The 16,920-nt window shown below is 37.9% G+C and overlaps 1 protein-coding gene and 1 long non-coding RNA gene across 7 annotated transcripts; one reads left to right on the forward strand and one right to left on the reverse strand.

The window, feature by feature from the left end:
• The first annotated feature begins 2,985 nt into the window (after positions 1-2,985).
• Positions 2,986-6,849, forward strand: LOC110013572 (uncharacterized). The gene is made up of 3 exons (XR_013653690.1): positions 2,986-5,927; positions 6,112-6,330; positions 6,559-6,849. It is a non-coding gene; the product is annotated as an uncharacterized LOC110013572 (long non-coding RNA).
• Positions 6,704-16,115, reverse strand: LOC105357595 (G2/M phase-specific E3 ubiquitin-protein ligase-like). 6 transcript variants are annotated; one of them, XM_078941264.1, is made up of 12 exons: positions 15,958-16,115; positions 15,630-15,840; positions 12,959-13,253; positions 10,705-10,757; positions 10,470-10,506; positions 9,978-10,051; positions 9,323-9,424; positions 8,887-9,197; positions 8,586-8,764; positions 8,206-8,375; positions 7,328-7,542; positions 6,704-7,192 (listed from the first exon to the last, which is right to left on the reverse strand). In XM_078941264.1, the coding sequence occupies exons 3-12, from the start codon at positions 13,109-13,111 to the stop codon at positions 7,110-7,112; spliced, it is 1,377 nt and encodes a 458-aa protein (XP_078797390.1). In that variant the 5' UTR covers positions 13,112-13,253; positions 15,630-15,840; positions 15,958-16,115; the 3' UTR covers positions 6,704-7,109. The 6 variants fall into 6 exon arrangements, with proteins under 6 accessions (XP_078797390.1, XP_078797379.1, XP_078797382.1 ...); XM_078941253.1 differs by having other exon boundaries at positions 6,704-7,218; XM_078941256.1 differs by having other exon boundaries at positions 6,704-7,218; positions 15,630-15,691; positions 15,958-15,972.
• Positions 16,116-16,920: the final 805 nt, after the last annotated feature.

A 16,920-nucleotide genomic window follows, 5' to 3' on the forward strand; every position in this document is an offset into this window, starting at 1 on the left:
AGAAATGAGAAGGGCGACACCTTCTGGCTGTATCCAGAACTGCATCTTCTGCTCAGAAAAGTGTTGAAAAACCTCAATTGTGTCTGTAAAATGTCTGCAGCTTTTTTGTCTGCAGACATGAATAAAGTCTGGATTTGATCCTGAATGAATTTTCATATTTCTTTGTCCTTCAGTCTTTCTTTCAGTCTCAAACACACTGGTTCATTTGATCCTAATGAGAACATGTGTGAGGCTCCAACATGGCTGCCTTCACTGCAGCTTCCTCTTCACAGCATGTGTTTGTGGATCAACACACAAACAACAACAGCTGCAGGTGAGGAAGTGTTGCTGTTGTTGCCTTTGCCTGCTTCCAGCCTACAGGCACAGTTTTCTGCTCCATATGAGCTGGAAAAGAAAATGAATGACACCAATTTTAGGATCCCAACTCCTGACAGAGAGAAGAAATGTGGAGTTTGTCACGTCAACATGCTCCAGCCTTCTTTCTCCAGAGGGGAGTCCAACTGTCCTTCTAGTGATGCTCCGGTAGTCTCAGTCTCCATGTGTTCTCGTCCCTCAGAAGATCAGATTTCAGAGGATGGGCTTGGAGAGAAAAGTGGAGTTGTGCTACTGCTTGTTTGGGGAACTCTGAAATCTGAAGCCAACTAGAGAATTTCTGCTCATATCTGTCTCCACCAGGGGGGTATTCCAGAAAGCAGGTTATGCTAGCTCTCACGGTAAGTTTGAGGCTAAGGAAGTTGATAACCTCAGTTTTCGGTTCCAGAAATGGAGGTATGTTTCAGGGTAGGTCAAGTTGCCATGGCAACTCATGCTCTGAACATAACCTGGTCGGGAGCAGGTTTAGTTGAAGGTTAGTTTGTTTACAGAGAGGTGAGGCAGCATGGCGTGTCCATTTGAAGATGATTTAGTGGATGAAGAAGCTCAGATAATACTTTTTCCACCGTGAGAGGATGATAAGACCACATATGGATGTTGGAAAGATAAACTTTTTTACTTTGATCTAACTTCATTATTTGTTTCAGTTAAAATAAATCATTTTTTTGTAAGTCGGTTTAAAAATTACACGTAGTTTTCAGACGGTTATTTTACTTTCATTCAAAGTAATTCAATTAAGAAGGTGTAACTTTGGTGCTGCTGTTAGATCGGCACCGCAAAGGATTGTGGGATATCATTCCCTTTGCCTGTCTGGACGGATTTGGGTTTAGGTGTGGGTTTTTGACCAAATGTGTTTAGTTGTTTAACTGTTTTAGCTGTTTCACTGTGTTTGGCCGAGTTATTTTGCCCTACTGAGCTTACGTCTCTGCACCATAAGTGAGAGTGAAGGAGAGGATGGTTAGTTTATATAGCACCCCTACGGCTTAAAATTGCAATGACAACCAAGGTACATTCTTAAACAGATTTTTGCACTCTGTGCGTTATTCCCCCCGTTTTTTATTGTTATAAAAATGAGCATATCTGCCGGCTCAAACTTAGGCATTTGAGAGTTCAAGAAATTTAATTAATTAAGATGGAAAAAAATATTAATTGAATTGGAGTAATATGACATTTAGTTGGATAAATACGTAAATTTGAGTTGTATAAACAATTATTGAGTTTTATAGACGTAAGAAATTAGGTTGAATAAATTTAACTCAATTTTTTGTTACCAATAGAAGTAATTCATTTAAGTTGGCAAAATTGGATAAGTTATATATGTATGTGCGTCACAAGGAAAATGGAAATAAGATCAGAAACTCGTGCGTTTACTTTGTCTGCTCTTTTTCTACACGCAGAAACTCTTTCTTTTGATGATGCAGCCGTGTTACTTTTTTGATGGACGTGTAATCTTCATACGCCGTCATTAAAACCTCAGACTCCCTCTCACTGAAGTACAGCGTTTTCTTTTTTTTCACCACGCGTTTCCATGGTGACTCCAGAAATCGGCGATCTATTGAGAATGTCTTTATGTACCTGCCGTGCACGCCCATTAACCCAGGGTTACCAAGTCGAGCGTAATTACGCCAACTCATATCCGGTCTTTTGGAACCGACATACCCCGAGTAAGCAAGTTCAGGCGGATTTCAGCCAGAGTTCAGGCTTAAAGTCAGGCTAGTTTAAACATGCTTCCTGGAATACCCCCCTGGGGCCTGTTTCAGAAAGGAGGTTAAGTGTAAACTCTGAGTACGTTAACCCTGAAATCAGGGAAACCCTGGGTTTTCCGTTTCAGAATGGGAGGTTTGTTAAACCAGAGTAAGCAGAGTAAGTCAAACCCGTTTCTGAAAGAGAGTTAACTTATACTCGGAGTCAGTGTCCATGGTTACTTATGCTGTGAACCTAACCTGGTCGGGAGCAGGTTTTATTCTCTAAACTCAAGGTTTCTGCCAGTCTCCTCCCCTTTTTAAAGACGAAGCGGTATTTTTCGCTTTAACCTTCATTGCCCACATTTCCGTCACACAGAGACGGTCTAAGTGACAAGAATGGCTTGTCCTTTTTTGGAGGACCCAATAGACGAGGAGGCTGCATTAATTCATAGAACATTACATTTACGTCGTGCGATGATTTTGAGACCTAGACTCCATTTTTTGTCATTTCCCCATACGTTTTTGTTTGAGCGTTACCGTTTTTCGTTGCAGTCAATTACATATATACAATGAAAACAACATTAGATATGTATTGCTATGTAGATGTTTCATATGTCAAATATTGTCAACAAAGCCTACATCCATGACATGCTCACATTTGACCTGATTGAATTATGTTTTTATACTTCATTTTTAGCTGCTGCCATGTTCTTTTAATTCCTGCAGGATTGCATCCACATGAAAATGAAATCAGGGACATTGAATTAGATTAATGTAACAATTACTTTTTGGAAACACAATTTTCTAGCACTGCTTACTTTCTTAATCCCATATAAACCTATACCACTTGATCAATACAAGGGTAGTGTTGCAGCGTGTGTGTGCTGAGCGGCGTGCAAGCGCAGGTGCAGATGGGGGGGGGGGGGGGGGTGAGCACGGAGCGGAGGTGTGTGCGTGGAATATATTGTGTGTTGGGAGGACGGAGCACTTAGTTAAATAAAGAGAAGGTGTCATTCCCAGAATAACTGTTTTGGAGTCATTCTTAATCCGCTCTGGAGGTTGAGGGTTTCCAACGGGAAGTGAACCCCGAAGGAGAATTCCCTTCGGCCCTGAAGGAAATCTCCCCTGCGCTTCTGACCACGGTCGGAAAGACGAGAGAAAAGAAAGGAGAAGTCTTCGCGCAGCGAAAGGTTCAACAGTAGACAAAAGTTCACTTTTAAAAACACAATTGCATGTATTAATATTAAACTGAACAACGTTTGCAAGAGGGGAAGGTTAACAAAAATACCTTGGCCCTGAAGTGCAAATCACATTTACAAATCACTGTACCCACAAACATTTTAACTATCACAACAAAATTAAAAAAGCAAAACTAATAATATAAAAACGACATTACATTTTAGAAAAACCAAAAATAAAATTAAAACTTTTCAGAAAAGAAGAGAAAACGAAAAATATAAAAGAAACATTAAAAAAATTAAATTCCAAAATCAAAAAAAAATTTCCAAAAATAAATAACACTTTTCAGAGAAGAGAAAAACGAAACATAAAAAAAAAAAATCACAATTAAGAAAGCCAAAAAAGAAAAAAAAAATAAAATAAAAAAAATTAACAATTACAAAAAGCCAAAAAAGTAAAAAAAAAATTATTAAAAATTAAATTCAAAAAGAAAAAGAAAAAAACGTTTTGAGAAACCAAAACGAAATATTGGAAAATGAAAAACAAGAACAAACCGGAAAAGGAGGGTACTTTAGGATATAGACGAACGTCGCTGATTGGATAAAGACTGTTATTCACCTTTTCAACCAGAAGTTATTTGTCATGACGCGCTATAAACAAAAGATGAATCGAAGTGGTGACTCTAACATAGCTGCCGCTATCAAAGAATATTTTAATTCAGGACATACCTACGAAGTCATTCTGGATCTTCTCCGTACTAATCATGAAACTTTTGTTAGTATGCGGACATTGAAAACGCATTTGAAAAAGTCTGGACTGTTTAGAAGAACTAACTTTTCTCCACTTCACGAGGTGAGGCGTGCCATTTTGACCGAGCTACGGGGACCAGGGGGGTATTCCAGAAAGCAGGTTATGCTAGTTCCCACGATAAGTTTGAGGCTAAGGAAGTTGATAACCTCAGTTTTCGGTTCCAGAAATGGAGGTGTGTTTCAGGGTAGGTCAAGTTACCATGGCAACTCATGCTCTGAACATAACCTGGTCCGGAGCAGGTTTAGTTGAAGGTTAGTTTGTTTTCAAAGAGGTGAAGCAGCATGGCGTGTCCATTTGAAGATGATTTAGTGGATGAAGAAGCTCAGATAATACTTTTTCCACCATGAAAGGGTGATAAGACCACATATGGATGCTGGAAAGATAAACTTTTTTACTTTGATCTAACTTCATTATTTGCTTCAGTTAAGATAAATCATTTTTTTGTTAGGTCACCTTAAAAATAACACAGTTTTCAGACAATTAGTTTCCTTTCGTTCAAATTAATTCAATTAAGTAGGTGTAACTTTGATGCTGCTGTTAGATCGGCACCGCAAGGGATTCTGGGATATCATTTTCTTTGCCTGTCTGGACGGATTTGGGTTTAAGTGTGGGTTTTTTACTAAATGTGTTTAGTTGTATAGCTGTTTTACTGTGTTTCAACGTGTTTTGCCGAGCTATTTTGTCCTACTATGCTTACGTCTCTGCACCATGAGTGAGAGTGAAGGAGAGGATGATGAGTTTATATAGCACCTCTACCACCTATGCGTGTAATGATGGTGATGGGATAGTCTGTGATGAATTTTTGCACTCCGTGCATTTTTTTCCGTTCTTTTTAGTGTTATAAAAATGAGCGTATCTGCCGGCTCAAACTTAGACATATGAAAGTTCAAGAAATATAAGTAATTAAGATGGAAAAAAGATTAATGAAGTAATGTGACATTTAGTTAGATAAATACGTAAATTTGAGTTGTATAAACATTTATTGAGTTTGAATAAACTAAATTTAGTTTAACTAAATTATTTAAATTATTTTTCAGCCGTGTTACTTTTTTGATGGACTTATAATTTCTATCCGCCGTCATTAAAACCTCAGACTCCGTCTCAAGTGTCGCGCTTTCCTTTCTTTTTTTTCTCCATGCGTTTCCATGGTGACTCCAGAAATCGGCGATCTATTGAGAATGTCTTTATGTACTTGCTGTGCACGTGCGTTAACCCAGGGTTACCAAGTGGAGCGTGATTACGCCAACTCATATCCGGTCTTTTGGAACCGACACACCCAGAGTAAGCAAGTTCAGGCGGATTTCAGCCAGAGTTCAGGCTTAAAGTCAGGCTAGTTTAAACATGCTTCCTGGAATACCCCCCAGGGCAATTGTTTGGCTATCGGACCATGTGGCAAGTTATCAAACAAAAACACAACCTTCGTGTCAAGCGTGATTTTGTAATGAGACTGATGCGACAGCTGAATCCTCAAGGACTTGATTTAAAACGTCGCAGGAGATTTACTAGACGCACGTATCACTCTATGGGCCCTAATTACATATGGCATGTTGACGGCTATGACAAACTGAAGCCTTTTGGCTTGGCCCTCTCAGGATGTATAGATGGCTTTTCAATAAGAATGATGTGGCTCGTTTGTGGATCAACAAACAACAATCCATCTGTAATTGCTCACAATTACATAAACTGTTTCAGGAACCTTGGTGTGGTACCAATGAGACTACGGACAGACCTTGGGACAGAGAACGGGACCATGGCAGCAATACAATGTACACTCTGTCACGCCCACTCGCACTATTTTGCAGGCTCATCAAGTCACAGTTATGGATCTTCAACAGGGAACCAGCGCATTGAGTCTTGGTGGTCTTTTTTCAGGAGAGGAAGGTGGGTATATCTCTATAGTGAGACTAAACACTAAGAATCGAAATTTTTGCAAACATATTTTCATACCCTTTTCTGTTTGACGTTCATGAATGGCATGACTTTCGAAAGAGTAAGGGAGGCTTTTTTTTTAATATAACATAACCAAACAAGAGCTTAATTCAGTTGAAATTTAATGTATCCCCAGGTCTCAGTTTTGGATGGACTTGTTTGGAGACCTGCGAGAGTCTGGAAACTTTAATGGAAGCCATGAACACCAATGCTTGCTGAGATTCTGCTTCATCTATGTTCTGCAAATAGACTTGGATGAATGTCGGGATCTCTGGAACAAACACAGGATTCGGCGGAGTAGACCTGCATCGTGTCCTGGGGGGATTCCAAATGAGCTCTATCTCCTACCTCACAGGTGATGGATATTTCAACAGAATGATGTAACATATTTCATGATAAAACATAAAATACAACAATAACATAGATTTTATAAACATGACAATACCAACAGAAATAAGGAATATTTATAACTTTGGGGTGATATATACTGAAATGCCATGAATGAAGAATAGGAAGTGACAATTTGCAATCTATATTAGATAAAGTATTTGCTGCGGGCCATAATTACATTTACCTTTTGCAGATATGGTTCAAGGGACTGTGGATTTGCTATTGAGGAGAGGGATCTGGATGAGGCAAGGCAAGTGCCTGACCTATGTGGTGATCCAGACATTGAGCAATACTTACAAGAAGCTGGACAACAAAATGGACTACAACAACCACAAGACTGGGAATCTGCAATAGAACTTTATTTAACTCTGAAGGACGTGGCTGGGTTTTAGACCCACAATACTTCCAACAAAGTTTTTCTGTTTCCCAACGACAGTTGTGGTTTATAAAGTCATAAACTCAAATAAAAATGTTTAAATTAAAATGTGTCAACTTTTGTTTACAGTAAACAATATTTTGCCCTGAGAACAAAGAAAGAAACTGGTTAAAAAAAATCTTCTTCACTTAGTGTAGTATTACAAAATAATGCCAACAGCAGCTGAACTATAATCAGTCTTTCAAAAACATCCAAATCCTGGAGCATTTTGGATCCCAAAGTCCATATTTTCCTTAAATATGCTGTATGTGTCGACCAGTGGTAGCTTAAGTATGTTAGCGCATGTGTTTGCTACTGGAAATGGTGATTCAGTAATGAACTGGATCCGTGGCGTTGGCATCATTCCTGCTGGTGGAACTGCAGCCAGACCGGTAGCAAACATCAGCAACTCCTCCAGAGAGACAACAGTTAGTTTCTCTGAAAAAAGAAAGTCAGTGCTTTAGTGTTTACATTGATTTAAGGAAGAACTTTTACCCTTTATTCAAGTACTTTTATCAGTTTGAGAGACTATCAAGTCTATACAAACCCTCTGAATCAGCCAGAAAATCTGCCCAAAATCCAAGGGTTTTGGCCTCCTTCTGCCGCCTGGTGCTTCCTGGTGGGCTGAGATCTGGAGTGAACATGTTCTCCATGTCTGAAGCAGTCAGGGCCTTGCAAGAAAAGCACAAGACTGGGGCAAGAACACTGTAATGCTGCTGCAATGCAGTGAAAAAACCCAAGCTGGCCAGTCCATCTCTAAATCTGTAAAAGGGTTAAAATATGAAATATTTTGCAAAATGTTAAAATTCCATAAGTTCCCTTTTCTTTTGGTTAAATATATTCAGGCTTATTTTAGTCGCATAGTGTCACCGAGGTAAAGTGGTTACATAACATCACTGGTACATAACACATTTTGAAATGTAATAAATTGACACGGACAAGAAAATAATCTCTTTATATTTTTTGAAAACGTTATTACTCAGCATGAATGGGTTATTTCTGGGTTATTTTTATTAATAAATGAAAACAACTATTAGCAGTCACTAATGATTGCTGTTAGCTTTTGTCTGAATCATATTTTGTTGGTAAATTATAGGAGTCGAGGAATTCAGAAATGTTTTTCAATAATTAGACAGGACATTAAACGTCTTCAACCTAACTATTATTATTTTGAATAATTGGGGATATAAACTAAGTGAAAATAAATTAAAGAAAAAAAATATTTCCCTGTTATATTGGAGTTCTAATTTATATTGGCTCAACTCACATGGAGACTACTTAACTAGCTTTTTCATAATTTTTGGAATATCTTAAAGTGAACGGCTGTTCTGTAATCTCTATGGATTTCATACAGACTACTTAGCTTTAAAAGTTTTATAAAATTTAATGTAACATATTTCTGACAATTAATGCCAAATTATTTACCGTTGAATGGAACTGTGGTTCCTGTCAATAATGTACCATCTGAGATACTCCTCCACAAAAGCCTGCTTCTCACAAGTCCTCACGACCCAGAGGCATCCAGCAGTTTGGAACATGGTGCTGTTTTGCAAAATAATACTTTGCAAAGATTCGTCTGATTCAGTTTCCAGGACCTATAAGAAAAATAAATGGTTTATCCTGGGAAAAACAAACAAAAAACCAGGCATTTGCCATTAAAAAAGATATAGGAGATAATAAATCAATCAATAAATGAAAGCATTTTATCAAAACAAATTTGGCACTCAAGTGCAATCTAGGTTTAAATCCAAACAAACTCCATGTTCCCTTGGTAAATCCATTTCCTGAGCTAAGGTCATTCCTACCTCACGTAGAACTTTCCCTATCTCTTCGTCTTTCACATCTTCTACAGTGGCGTTGAAACTTGGATTCCCTAACGTGTGGTTGACCAGGTTCTTTGATAAGAAATGTGGTGCTGGTCCCCCATGTACAATGGATACTGCTACCATCTTTCCAGCTAAAAAATACTCATCTTCCCTGGCAGCTGTTATACAGAGCAAAGAAATATTATTTGTTAATTGCTACTTAGGTCTGTTAATAGAAAAAAGCAAATGCTATTGTTTTCTAATAAATACTAACACTTCTCTGGGGGATAAATAAACACACCTTTTGAATTATATACAATGTAACGACTTTCTTGAGGTCCATCGAAGATGGGGCGTGTTCTCAAGTGGTTCATAAGAAGTGTGAGAAATCCCCGCCTTGGCCCACCTGTATCCAATCCTTCTTCAAAGCAGCCAGCATCATCAGTGAATTTTATGAACAAGTCATTATTGTCAGAGTATGTGTTGCGTCGAAATCCTCGAACAGCCCCGTCCCATACATCCAACCGGCAAATGTTGAACCTGCTGACCTTCTTGTGGTTAATTGCCATTGCTAACTGGGCAATGATTTCATGCGCCTGCATATTTGTGTCTCTGCAAAAGAAATGAAACATGATATTCTGAAGGAGACATCTAATTCTATTCTGATTTCACCCAATTTGCAATTATTTACAGGACCAGATGATGGTCAATTAGATACAAATGCAGAAATTACTTACACAGGTTCTTCTAGGAGCTGATCTTTCTTGTTGTTCTGAGTAAGATCTTCATCATGATCATCATCCTCAATCAGAATGGGTTCAAACAGGCTTGTGTAGTTACTGAGGAGTGAAAAAAAAAATATTAGCGGTGTAACGATTCGATAAAATCTCAATTCGCTTCGATGCAGAGTTTCATAGGGCTTGGTTCGATACGTTTCAGTACAGCTGTTAAAAAATCTGCCTGATATGAACTGCTATTTTATGAACTATTATTTTATTGTTATTTATTGTGTGTGTTTTGTTGCAGGACACCTGAATTTCTCCCTTGGAAGATCAATTAGGCTTTAATCTATGTATTTTTGTTATTTTTCTGTACAAAAAAGCCAGAAAAAAATTACTTGCAAAATGCATTTATTGGTTTTATATGACAATTAATAAAATGGACCTTTGTAGGTGATCTGCTTAATAAAATAGGAAAACCTATTAGCTGCCAGGAACCAAAAACTTTGGATAATTAATATAAATATTAATATGAAAACAAAGTTATATACATAGTTATTCAATATAGCATCTAAATTGTTTCATCTACTCGTGTGTGTATACACATGTTCTGTTTGTACAAATCCATTATTTTGTCCAACTCTTTCACAAGTAATAACTACAGTGAGCACACATGCAACAGGAGTTCTGGATGGTGAGACATCTGCTGGTCCCTGGATTGCTTCTGTTTTCAACAAATTCCGTAACCTAAAATAGAGAAAAAAGAATGACTACAAATAATTTACAAATTGAAATTGTCCCAAAAGATTACTAGGGGTTGAGCAAGCACTCTCAGGATTGCAATCTAACGATATCAATTTCTGCAAAACCTAATATTTAATTTAGCTTTGTTTCAAGAGCCCATAAAAAGATTTGCTTTTTAAAAAAATACCAAAAATGCCAGATACAAATAGTTAAACTGTCACATTAATTAAGGACAAGCTGATGCTTTGCATCTTGACAAACCCAAAATCAAATGTTCAATTATTTCTGTTTCAATACAGAAAAGCACATCAGTGTGTTTTAACATAGAATGGAATTGGCAAAAAATATGTTTTAACTGTTAGCAGTGAAGCTAGCAAGTAAGCTCTCCCAAACTAATTTTCACAATAAAATAGTTAATTACTTGCTGTACTTCATCTGCAACTTCCACCTGATTATTCCTTTGAAGACAAAGAAAAGCACATTTAGTTATAAAAAAGATACATTGAAACTTCAAACCTTGCCATACAATTTAGGCATTAATCATATACAATTTGAATGTCTAAAGTTAATATCTCAATATGTTCTATTCAAATGCATAAGAAGCCAAAACTACATACACACAGCATGCTTGAGAAATGTTTTTAATGACAACTTACTCTGCTTCTGTCACATTTGAAAAAGGACTGCTTTCATGCTGAGGCTCCCAAGGCTGACGTGAAGACACACACTTTGTTAGATATAAATATTAATGTAGTTCTACTGTGCTCCACCAAAAAAAAAGGCCAAAATGTTCTAAATTAGACATACCAGTGTATCAGCAAGATCAAACTCAGGTGGAGTTTTTATAACAACCTCCATGTCAGAGTCAGAAGAGTCTTCCAGGGGCCTGTTTCAGAAAGGAGGTTCAACCAACTCTGAGGTTGAACTTGAACTCCGAGTTGGTCAATCGGGAGATTAACAACTCTGAGTTTTGTTTCAGAGAAGCTGATCCGAGTTAGATCAATCAACTCTGAGTGGACTGATTCGGAGGTGAGCGTGCGCACCGCGACTATAAGAAGCCATTATCAATGGAGCACAGATATCACGAGTCACCATGGCAACCGTGAAAAAAAAAGAGGTCTGCGTATTTTTCTCCAGCTGAACTTGACGTGCTGCTGCAGAGTTACAGTGAATATGAGCACATATTCCAGAAGAAAAGCAACACCGCTGCATCTGCAAAACAGAGACAGTTAGCGTGGAAAACATAGCTGCTCAAGTTAATGCGCAAGTTTGCATTTAAATCATTGTTATAAAATATTGGCTGTAATAACTTTTTAAATAGCGTAAGGAGTGAAATAAAAATGGCGATATTTAGGTGTACTTTTGAAGTGTTATTCCTGGTGTAAATACATGAAATGCTGCATAGTGTACAGAACCAATCTGGGGGGGGAAATGCATTTAACGTCGGTAATGTTTAGAGGACTTTTTTGTTAACCTTCCCCTCTAGCAAACGTTGGTCAGTTTAATATTAATACATGCAATTGTGTTTTTAAAAGTGAACTTTAGTCTACTGTTGAACCTTTCGCTGCGCGAAGACTTCTCCTTTCTTTTCTCTCGTCTTTCCGACCGTGGTCAGAAGCGCAGGGGAGATTTCCTTCAGGGCTGAAGGGAATTCTCCTTCGGGGTTCACTTCCCGTTGGAAACCCTCAACCTCCAGAGCGGATTAAGAATGACTCCAAAACAGTTATTCTGGGAATGACACCTTCTCTTTATTTAACTAAGTGCTCCGTCCTCCGAACACACAATATATACCACGCTCCGTGCCCCCCCCCATCTGCACCTGCACTCGCCCCTCCCCTTGTCTCTCGTGGATCGCACCCCGCTCAGCACACACACACTGCAACACTACCCTTGTATTGATCAAGTGGTATAGGTCTATATGGGATTAAGAAAGTAAGCAGTGCTAGCAAATTGTGTTTCCTAAAAGTAATTGTTACATTAATCTAATTCAATGTCCCTGATTTCATTTTCATGTAGATGCAATCCTGCAGGAATTAAAAGAACATGGCAGCAGCTAAAAATGAAGTATAAAAACATAATTCAATCAGGTCAAATTTGTGCAATATTTGACATATGAAACATCTACATAGCAATACCTAATGTTGTTTTCATTGTATATATGTAATTGACTGCAACGAAAAACGGTAACGCTCACAAAAACGTATGGGGAAATGACAAAAAAATCGAGTCTTCTCAACATCCTCTCACGAGGTAAATATAATTCTCTATGAATTAATGCAGCCTCCTCGTCTATTGGGTCCTCCAAAAAAGGACAAGCCATTCTTGTCACTTAGATCGTGTGACGGAAATGTGGGCAATCAAGGTTGACGCGAAATATACCGCTTCGTCTTTAAAAAGGGGAGGGGACCGGCAGAAACTTTGAGTTTGGAGAATAAAACCTGCTCCCGACCAGGTTAGGTTCACAGCATAAGTAACCATGGATACGGACTCCGAGTATAAGTTACCTCTCTTTCAGAAACGGGTTTGACTTACTCTGCTTTCTCTGGTTTAACAAACCTCCCATTCTGAAACGGAAAACCCAGGGTTTCCCTGATTTCAGGGTTAATGAACTCAGAGTTTACACTTAACCTCCTTTCTAAAACAGGCCCCAGTTCTCCAACTGTAATACGTATAGCAATTACAACTAACAGTATAAAGCCATATTTGGTAAACAACAATGTCATTTAAAGTTCCAGACAAGATTGGTAAGAAACCATGAGTAGGTATCTTCCAAATTAACAGAAAATAAACTTACAAATACTAGCAGTGGTATTAACTGGGGAAAGTTATGCCAGATATGCTTATAACTTAGAATTTATTTATTTAAAATGGGCAATGTGTGTCAAATTACACAAATACATCACGTCTTACCTTCTTCAAAGTCCTTAAAGCAGATGTAGAGAGTGATCCTTTGATACGGCCTGCCAACTTCATGCTTATAAGCCTCAAGGGTAAAGGGACGTTGTGTCCCAGGGATGTTAACAACCTCTGTGCCATCCGGATACAACAGCACAAAAGGTCCATCTTTTATATCTTTATTAAAGTCCTTCATTTTTTTAACAGCCTGAGACTTGTGGCAGTGTTGCCACGATCTGTTTGTAGGGACATTTTTCCCACGTTGTGGCTTCAAACCCCCTTTCTGCATGGTCATCAAGCCAATATTTATCTGAAAGAAAAAAAAGGGAGACAGTTTTGAGAGCCCTTTTTTCCTGTAATACTTTTATCTAATCATTAGATAAAAGTAAGATTCATTAGATTCTTATGTGATAGAACGAAACCTAATTTTATTATTACTGATTTTTTTCAGACAGTGTTTTTCAATCACTACAATTCTTTATAGCATACACATCAGAAATAATGGGAGGATGTCGTCACACAGTTAGGCAGCTCGTTATTTACAGTCGAGGCCACAGCCAACTTACATATACAGTAAACCCTTGTTTATCGCGGGGGTTACGTTCCAGATAGAACCCGTGATAGGCAAAATCCGTGAAGTAGAAACCTCTATTTTTTTAACAAGTATTATACAATTAAATACTCTATTATACATTGAAAAGAAAGAACAAACCATTTTACAGGCTCAAGCATTTGTTTCACAAATCAAACTACTTTAAAAACTTTTTTTTCAACAAATAACTTCTGTACTGTACTGTCAAATAATAATTTGAATCATCAATGTAAACAGAAGGCTTCAAATCGCAGAGATTAGCCCCGCCCACCGCAACCCGAGAGTAATTGAATTAAACGGGAGAAAATTTAAAATGATCATGAAAAAAATACAAAGTACAAACGGACAAATAGTGGCTCAGGTGTATTTCAATGCTCTTCAGTCTGAGAAGCTGCAGTGTTTTCTCCTTCTCAAGCCCGCGGTGCAGCTGTGTGTTTGTTCGGGAGAAGAACATAGTGATTGACAGTTGGTGTTGCTCTTTTTCTATGGGTTTTAGAGAAACTTGAAATTGCAAGATGATTTGCATGTACGTAATTTGGAAAGCTGATTTACGTACGTGTACATATTAAACTGCAACATTATTGACGCGCAGGTAGAGAAGAAGCGGAGTGACTTTTTAGCCAATCAGAATGCAGAACACAATGCACGATGCAAATCCGTGAAGTAGCGAAACCGTGAAAAGTAAACCGCGTTATAGCGAGGGATCACTGTACTGTTTGTTTCACAGTTTTCTTCAAGTCCATTTTGCCTTTAGAAAACTTCAGCCTTTCATTTTTCCTTTTTCTATATTCTTGGAAAGTGCAGAAGGTTGCAGTTGAGTTGGTCTGAACAGTCTTCGGTCCTAAAAGGAAGAAGAGGAAAATTATGTTTGGGTGACCTGACTAATGAATAAAATAAAATAAAAAATAAAAAGTACGCTAGCTTGCTACCACTGTATGACGACGGATAACAAGGCAGTACACATCTTTTACATTTTGTTACTCAATTAGAATTGCATACATGTAACTGAGTTAAAAATTGAAATAAGCCCAGGATTAAAAATGGATATGTAAAAGATCCTAATTTTTTTACCCCCACTCATATGAGATGATCACGTGAGGATGTGGCATGGCACATGCTAAAACTTCAGAAATACTAAACCAACCAAGTTACAATAAAAGACCCAGTTAAACAGACTAACATCATGTATTAGTCCCTTAGACAGGTTTAGGATGCTATTTATAAAAGTTCTCAGGTATTTTCTTTTTTACGTCTGACTTGCCAGTGACTCATTACAGCTAACGCGGTAATAAGCTAACAAACGCCGGTAATAAGACGCTCATATACTTACTCAAATGTTGAACGGTGTCTCCAACAGAACATTGCTCTGTAATCTTATGGCCACATCCGCTGCAAAAGTTCGGTGAAAGCTCAAATAATTCTTTACCGCACTTCGGGCAGAACATCTTCGATGGTCCGTCTGCTTTTCCCTCCTGGTCAAAACCATTAACATTCGGTCAAAACTCAAACATCCAATCAGCGATGTCCTAAAGCACCTTCAACTTCCGGTTTGTTCTGGTTTTTCATTTTCCAATATTTCATTTTGCTTTCTGAAAAAAATTTTCTTCAAACTTTTTTTTACTTTTTTTGTATGGTTTGTTTTGCTTTTTGAATTTTGTTTTTTTTAAATTATTTTTTCATTTTTTATTATTTGTTTTGCTTTTTTAATTGTGATTTTTAACAAATGTTTTATGTTGTTTTATGAAAAGTGTTTTTATTTTTTATTTTTATTTCTGGAAATTTTTTTGCTTTCTAAAATTTAATGTTTTTTTTATATTATATTATATTATATTTATATTATTTGTTTTGCTTTTTTAAATTTGTTGTGATAGTTAAAATGTTTGTGCGTACAGTGATTTGTAAATGTGATCTGATCCAAACCCTCACCAGGAGTACCTGCTCAGGGCCCAAATGCACACAAAAACACACCACAACCCAAACAGTGATTAAAAGAAAATACAAAACAGAAGAGGTGCACCTGAGCAGGTCACCACTAATTTATGGGCTGAAAACAGGGGGGGGTCCCCCTTACAGAGTACTATATATGGCACCCACCAGCTACCATAAGGATAAAAGGAGGAGGCAGCCACCTTCAGCCAGGTCCAGACACCAAGTTACTAAAAATGAGCACAACAGTTTAAAAATGGATAAAAGCAAGGGTGTCAAGCTTGATTAAAACATTAAAAAAACAATGACTAACAACACTAAGCAAAACAGCAGTGGCAACTCTGCTCTCATGCCCCAGGGTCAGAACTCATGCCACCACCTGTTAATATAAATAGAATTTTAAAATGTTGCAAACTCAAATGCTAAAAACTTTAGTAAAAGGACTCAAATGATTAAAAGCTTTAGTAAAACCGGTCCACATGTCAAGCTCACCTACCAAGGCCAAACCAGGAAACCAGCATCTAGATGGAACTCCTACTGCTGCTATTTATCAGCCTTGTGAGCCAATCACAGCTCAACAGACAGGTGCTGGCCATGAATGCTAAACTATGGAACACCATGAGGGACAAACCACCACCCACAGCCCTGTCTGTCACATTTGCACTTCAGGGCCACCGTACAAACTTCCACAGAAAGTGAATCAATAAACATGAGCTAATTCTTGATGCAGGTTTGAAAACACAGATGGAAAACAGCATCAATCCAAATATTAGTCAATGTTTCCTTGAATGGAACAATTTCAGGATTTGTTGTCATAAAGTTGTGAGAAACTGTCTTGTAAAGTGTGTGGTGACGGTCCACTGTGGAAAATGACTGTTTGTGGAACATTGAGATGTGCTCAGTGATTTTGCTTTAGGACACTTTGGTTTCATTTCAAACGTTGGTTTCTCCTAAATCTACAAACTCTCTCCACAAACTGTCTCCTAACTCTCAGGGATTCCTGCTGCTGGCAAAACTCACGGCTCAAGGAACCACTTCATGAATCAGTCACGCTTTGGAATGAACTTTATTGAACAACATGTCATGGTCTGGAAGAAGCCCCAGTTCCAGCTGACAGAAGTCTGCTTCTGATCCATCAGATCTACCTAGCAACAGAAGCAAAGCTTCACGTGTTGCAGCAACAGTTTCCATGTTTGGGAGGATCTTCTGAAGAACAGCTCAGTTCCAGATCACATCATGATGTTTGATGTTTTCTTCATTCCAGGAAATCATCTGTGTCTCCTTTGATCTGTGCTGAGTCAGCACTTTGACTTCTTTTCAACTTTAGATCCATCATTTACAATCAAGGATTTATTGATAAATATGATTTATTGACAGAAAATAAAGAGTAAATGTATTTCTCATCCAGCAGTGATTGTAACTCTTTTATTTTGAAATTCCTCAAGGATGATCACCTCGG

The sequence above is a fragment of the Oryzias latipes genome, chromosome 2, assembly GCF_053564925.1.
Source record: "Oryzias latipes strain Hd-rR chromosome 2, Olatipes_Hd-rR_3.1".
NCBI classification, from domain to species: Eukaryota; Metazoa; Chordata; class Actinopteri; order Beloniformes; family Adrianichthyidae; genus Oryzias; species Oryzias latipes.

Coding starts and splice junctions, on each gene's coding strand:
- LOC105357595 (XM_078941253.1), bottom strand. CDS start 13,111: ATGGACCTTTTGTGCTGTTGTATCCGGATGGCACAGAGGTTGTTAACA. Junction 10,052..10,469: donor TTGCAGATGAAGTACAGCAA/GTAATTAACTAT, acceptor TCTCTATTTTAG/GTTACGGAATTTGTTGAAAA. Junction 9,198..9,322: donor CAGCTCCTAGAAGAACCTGT/GTAAGTAATTTC, acceptor TTTCTTTTGCAG/AGACACAAATATGCAGGCGC.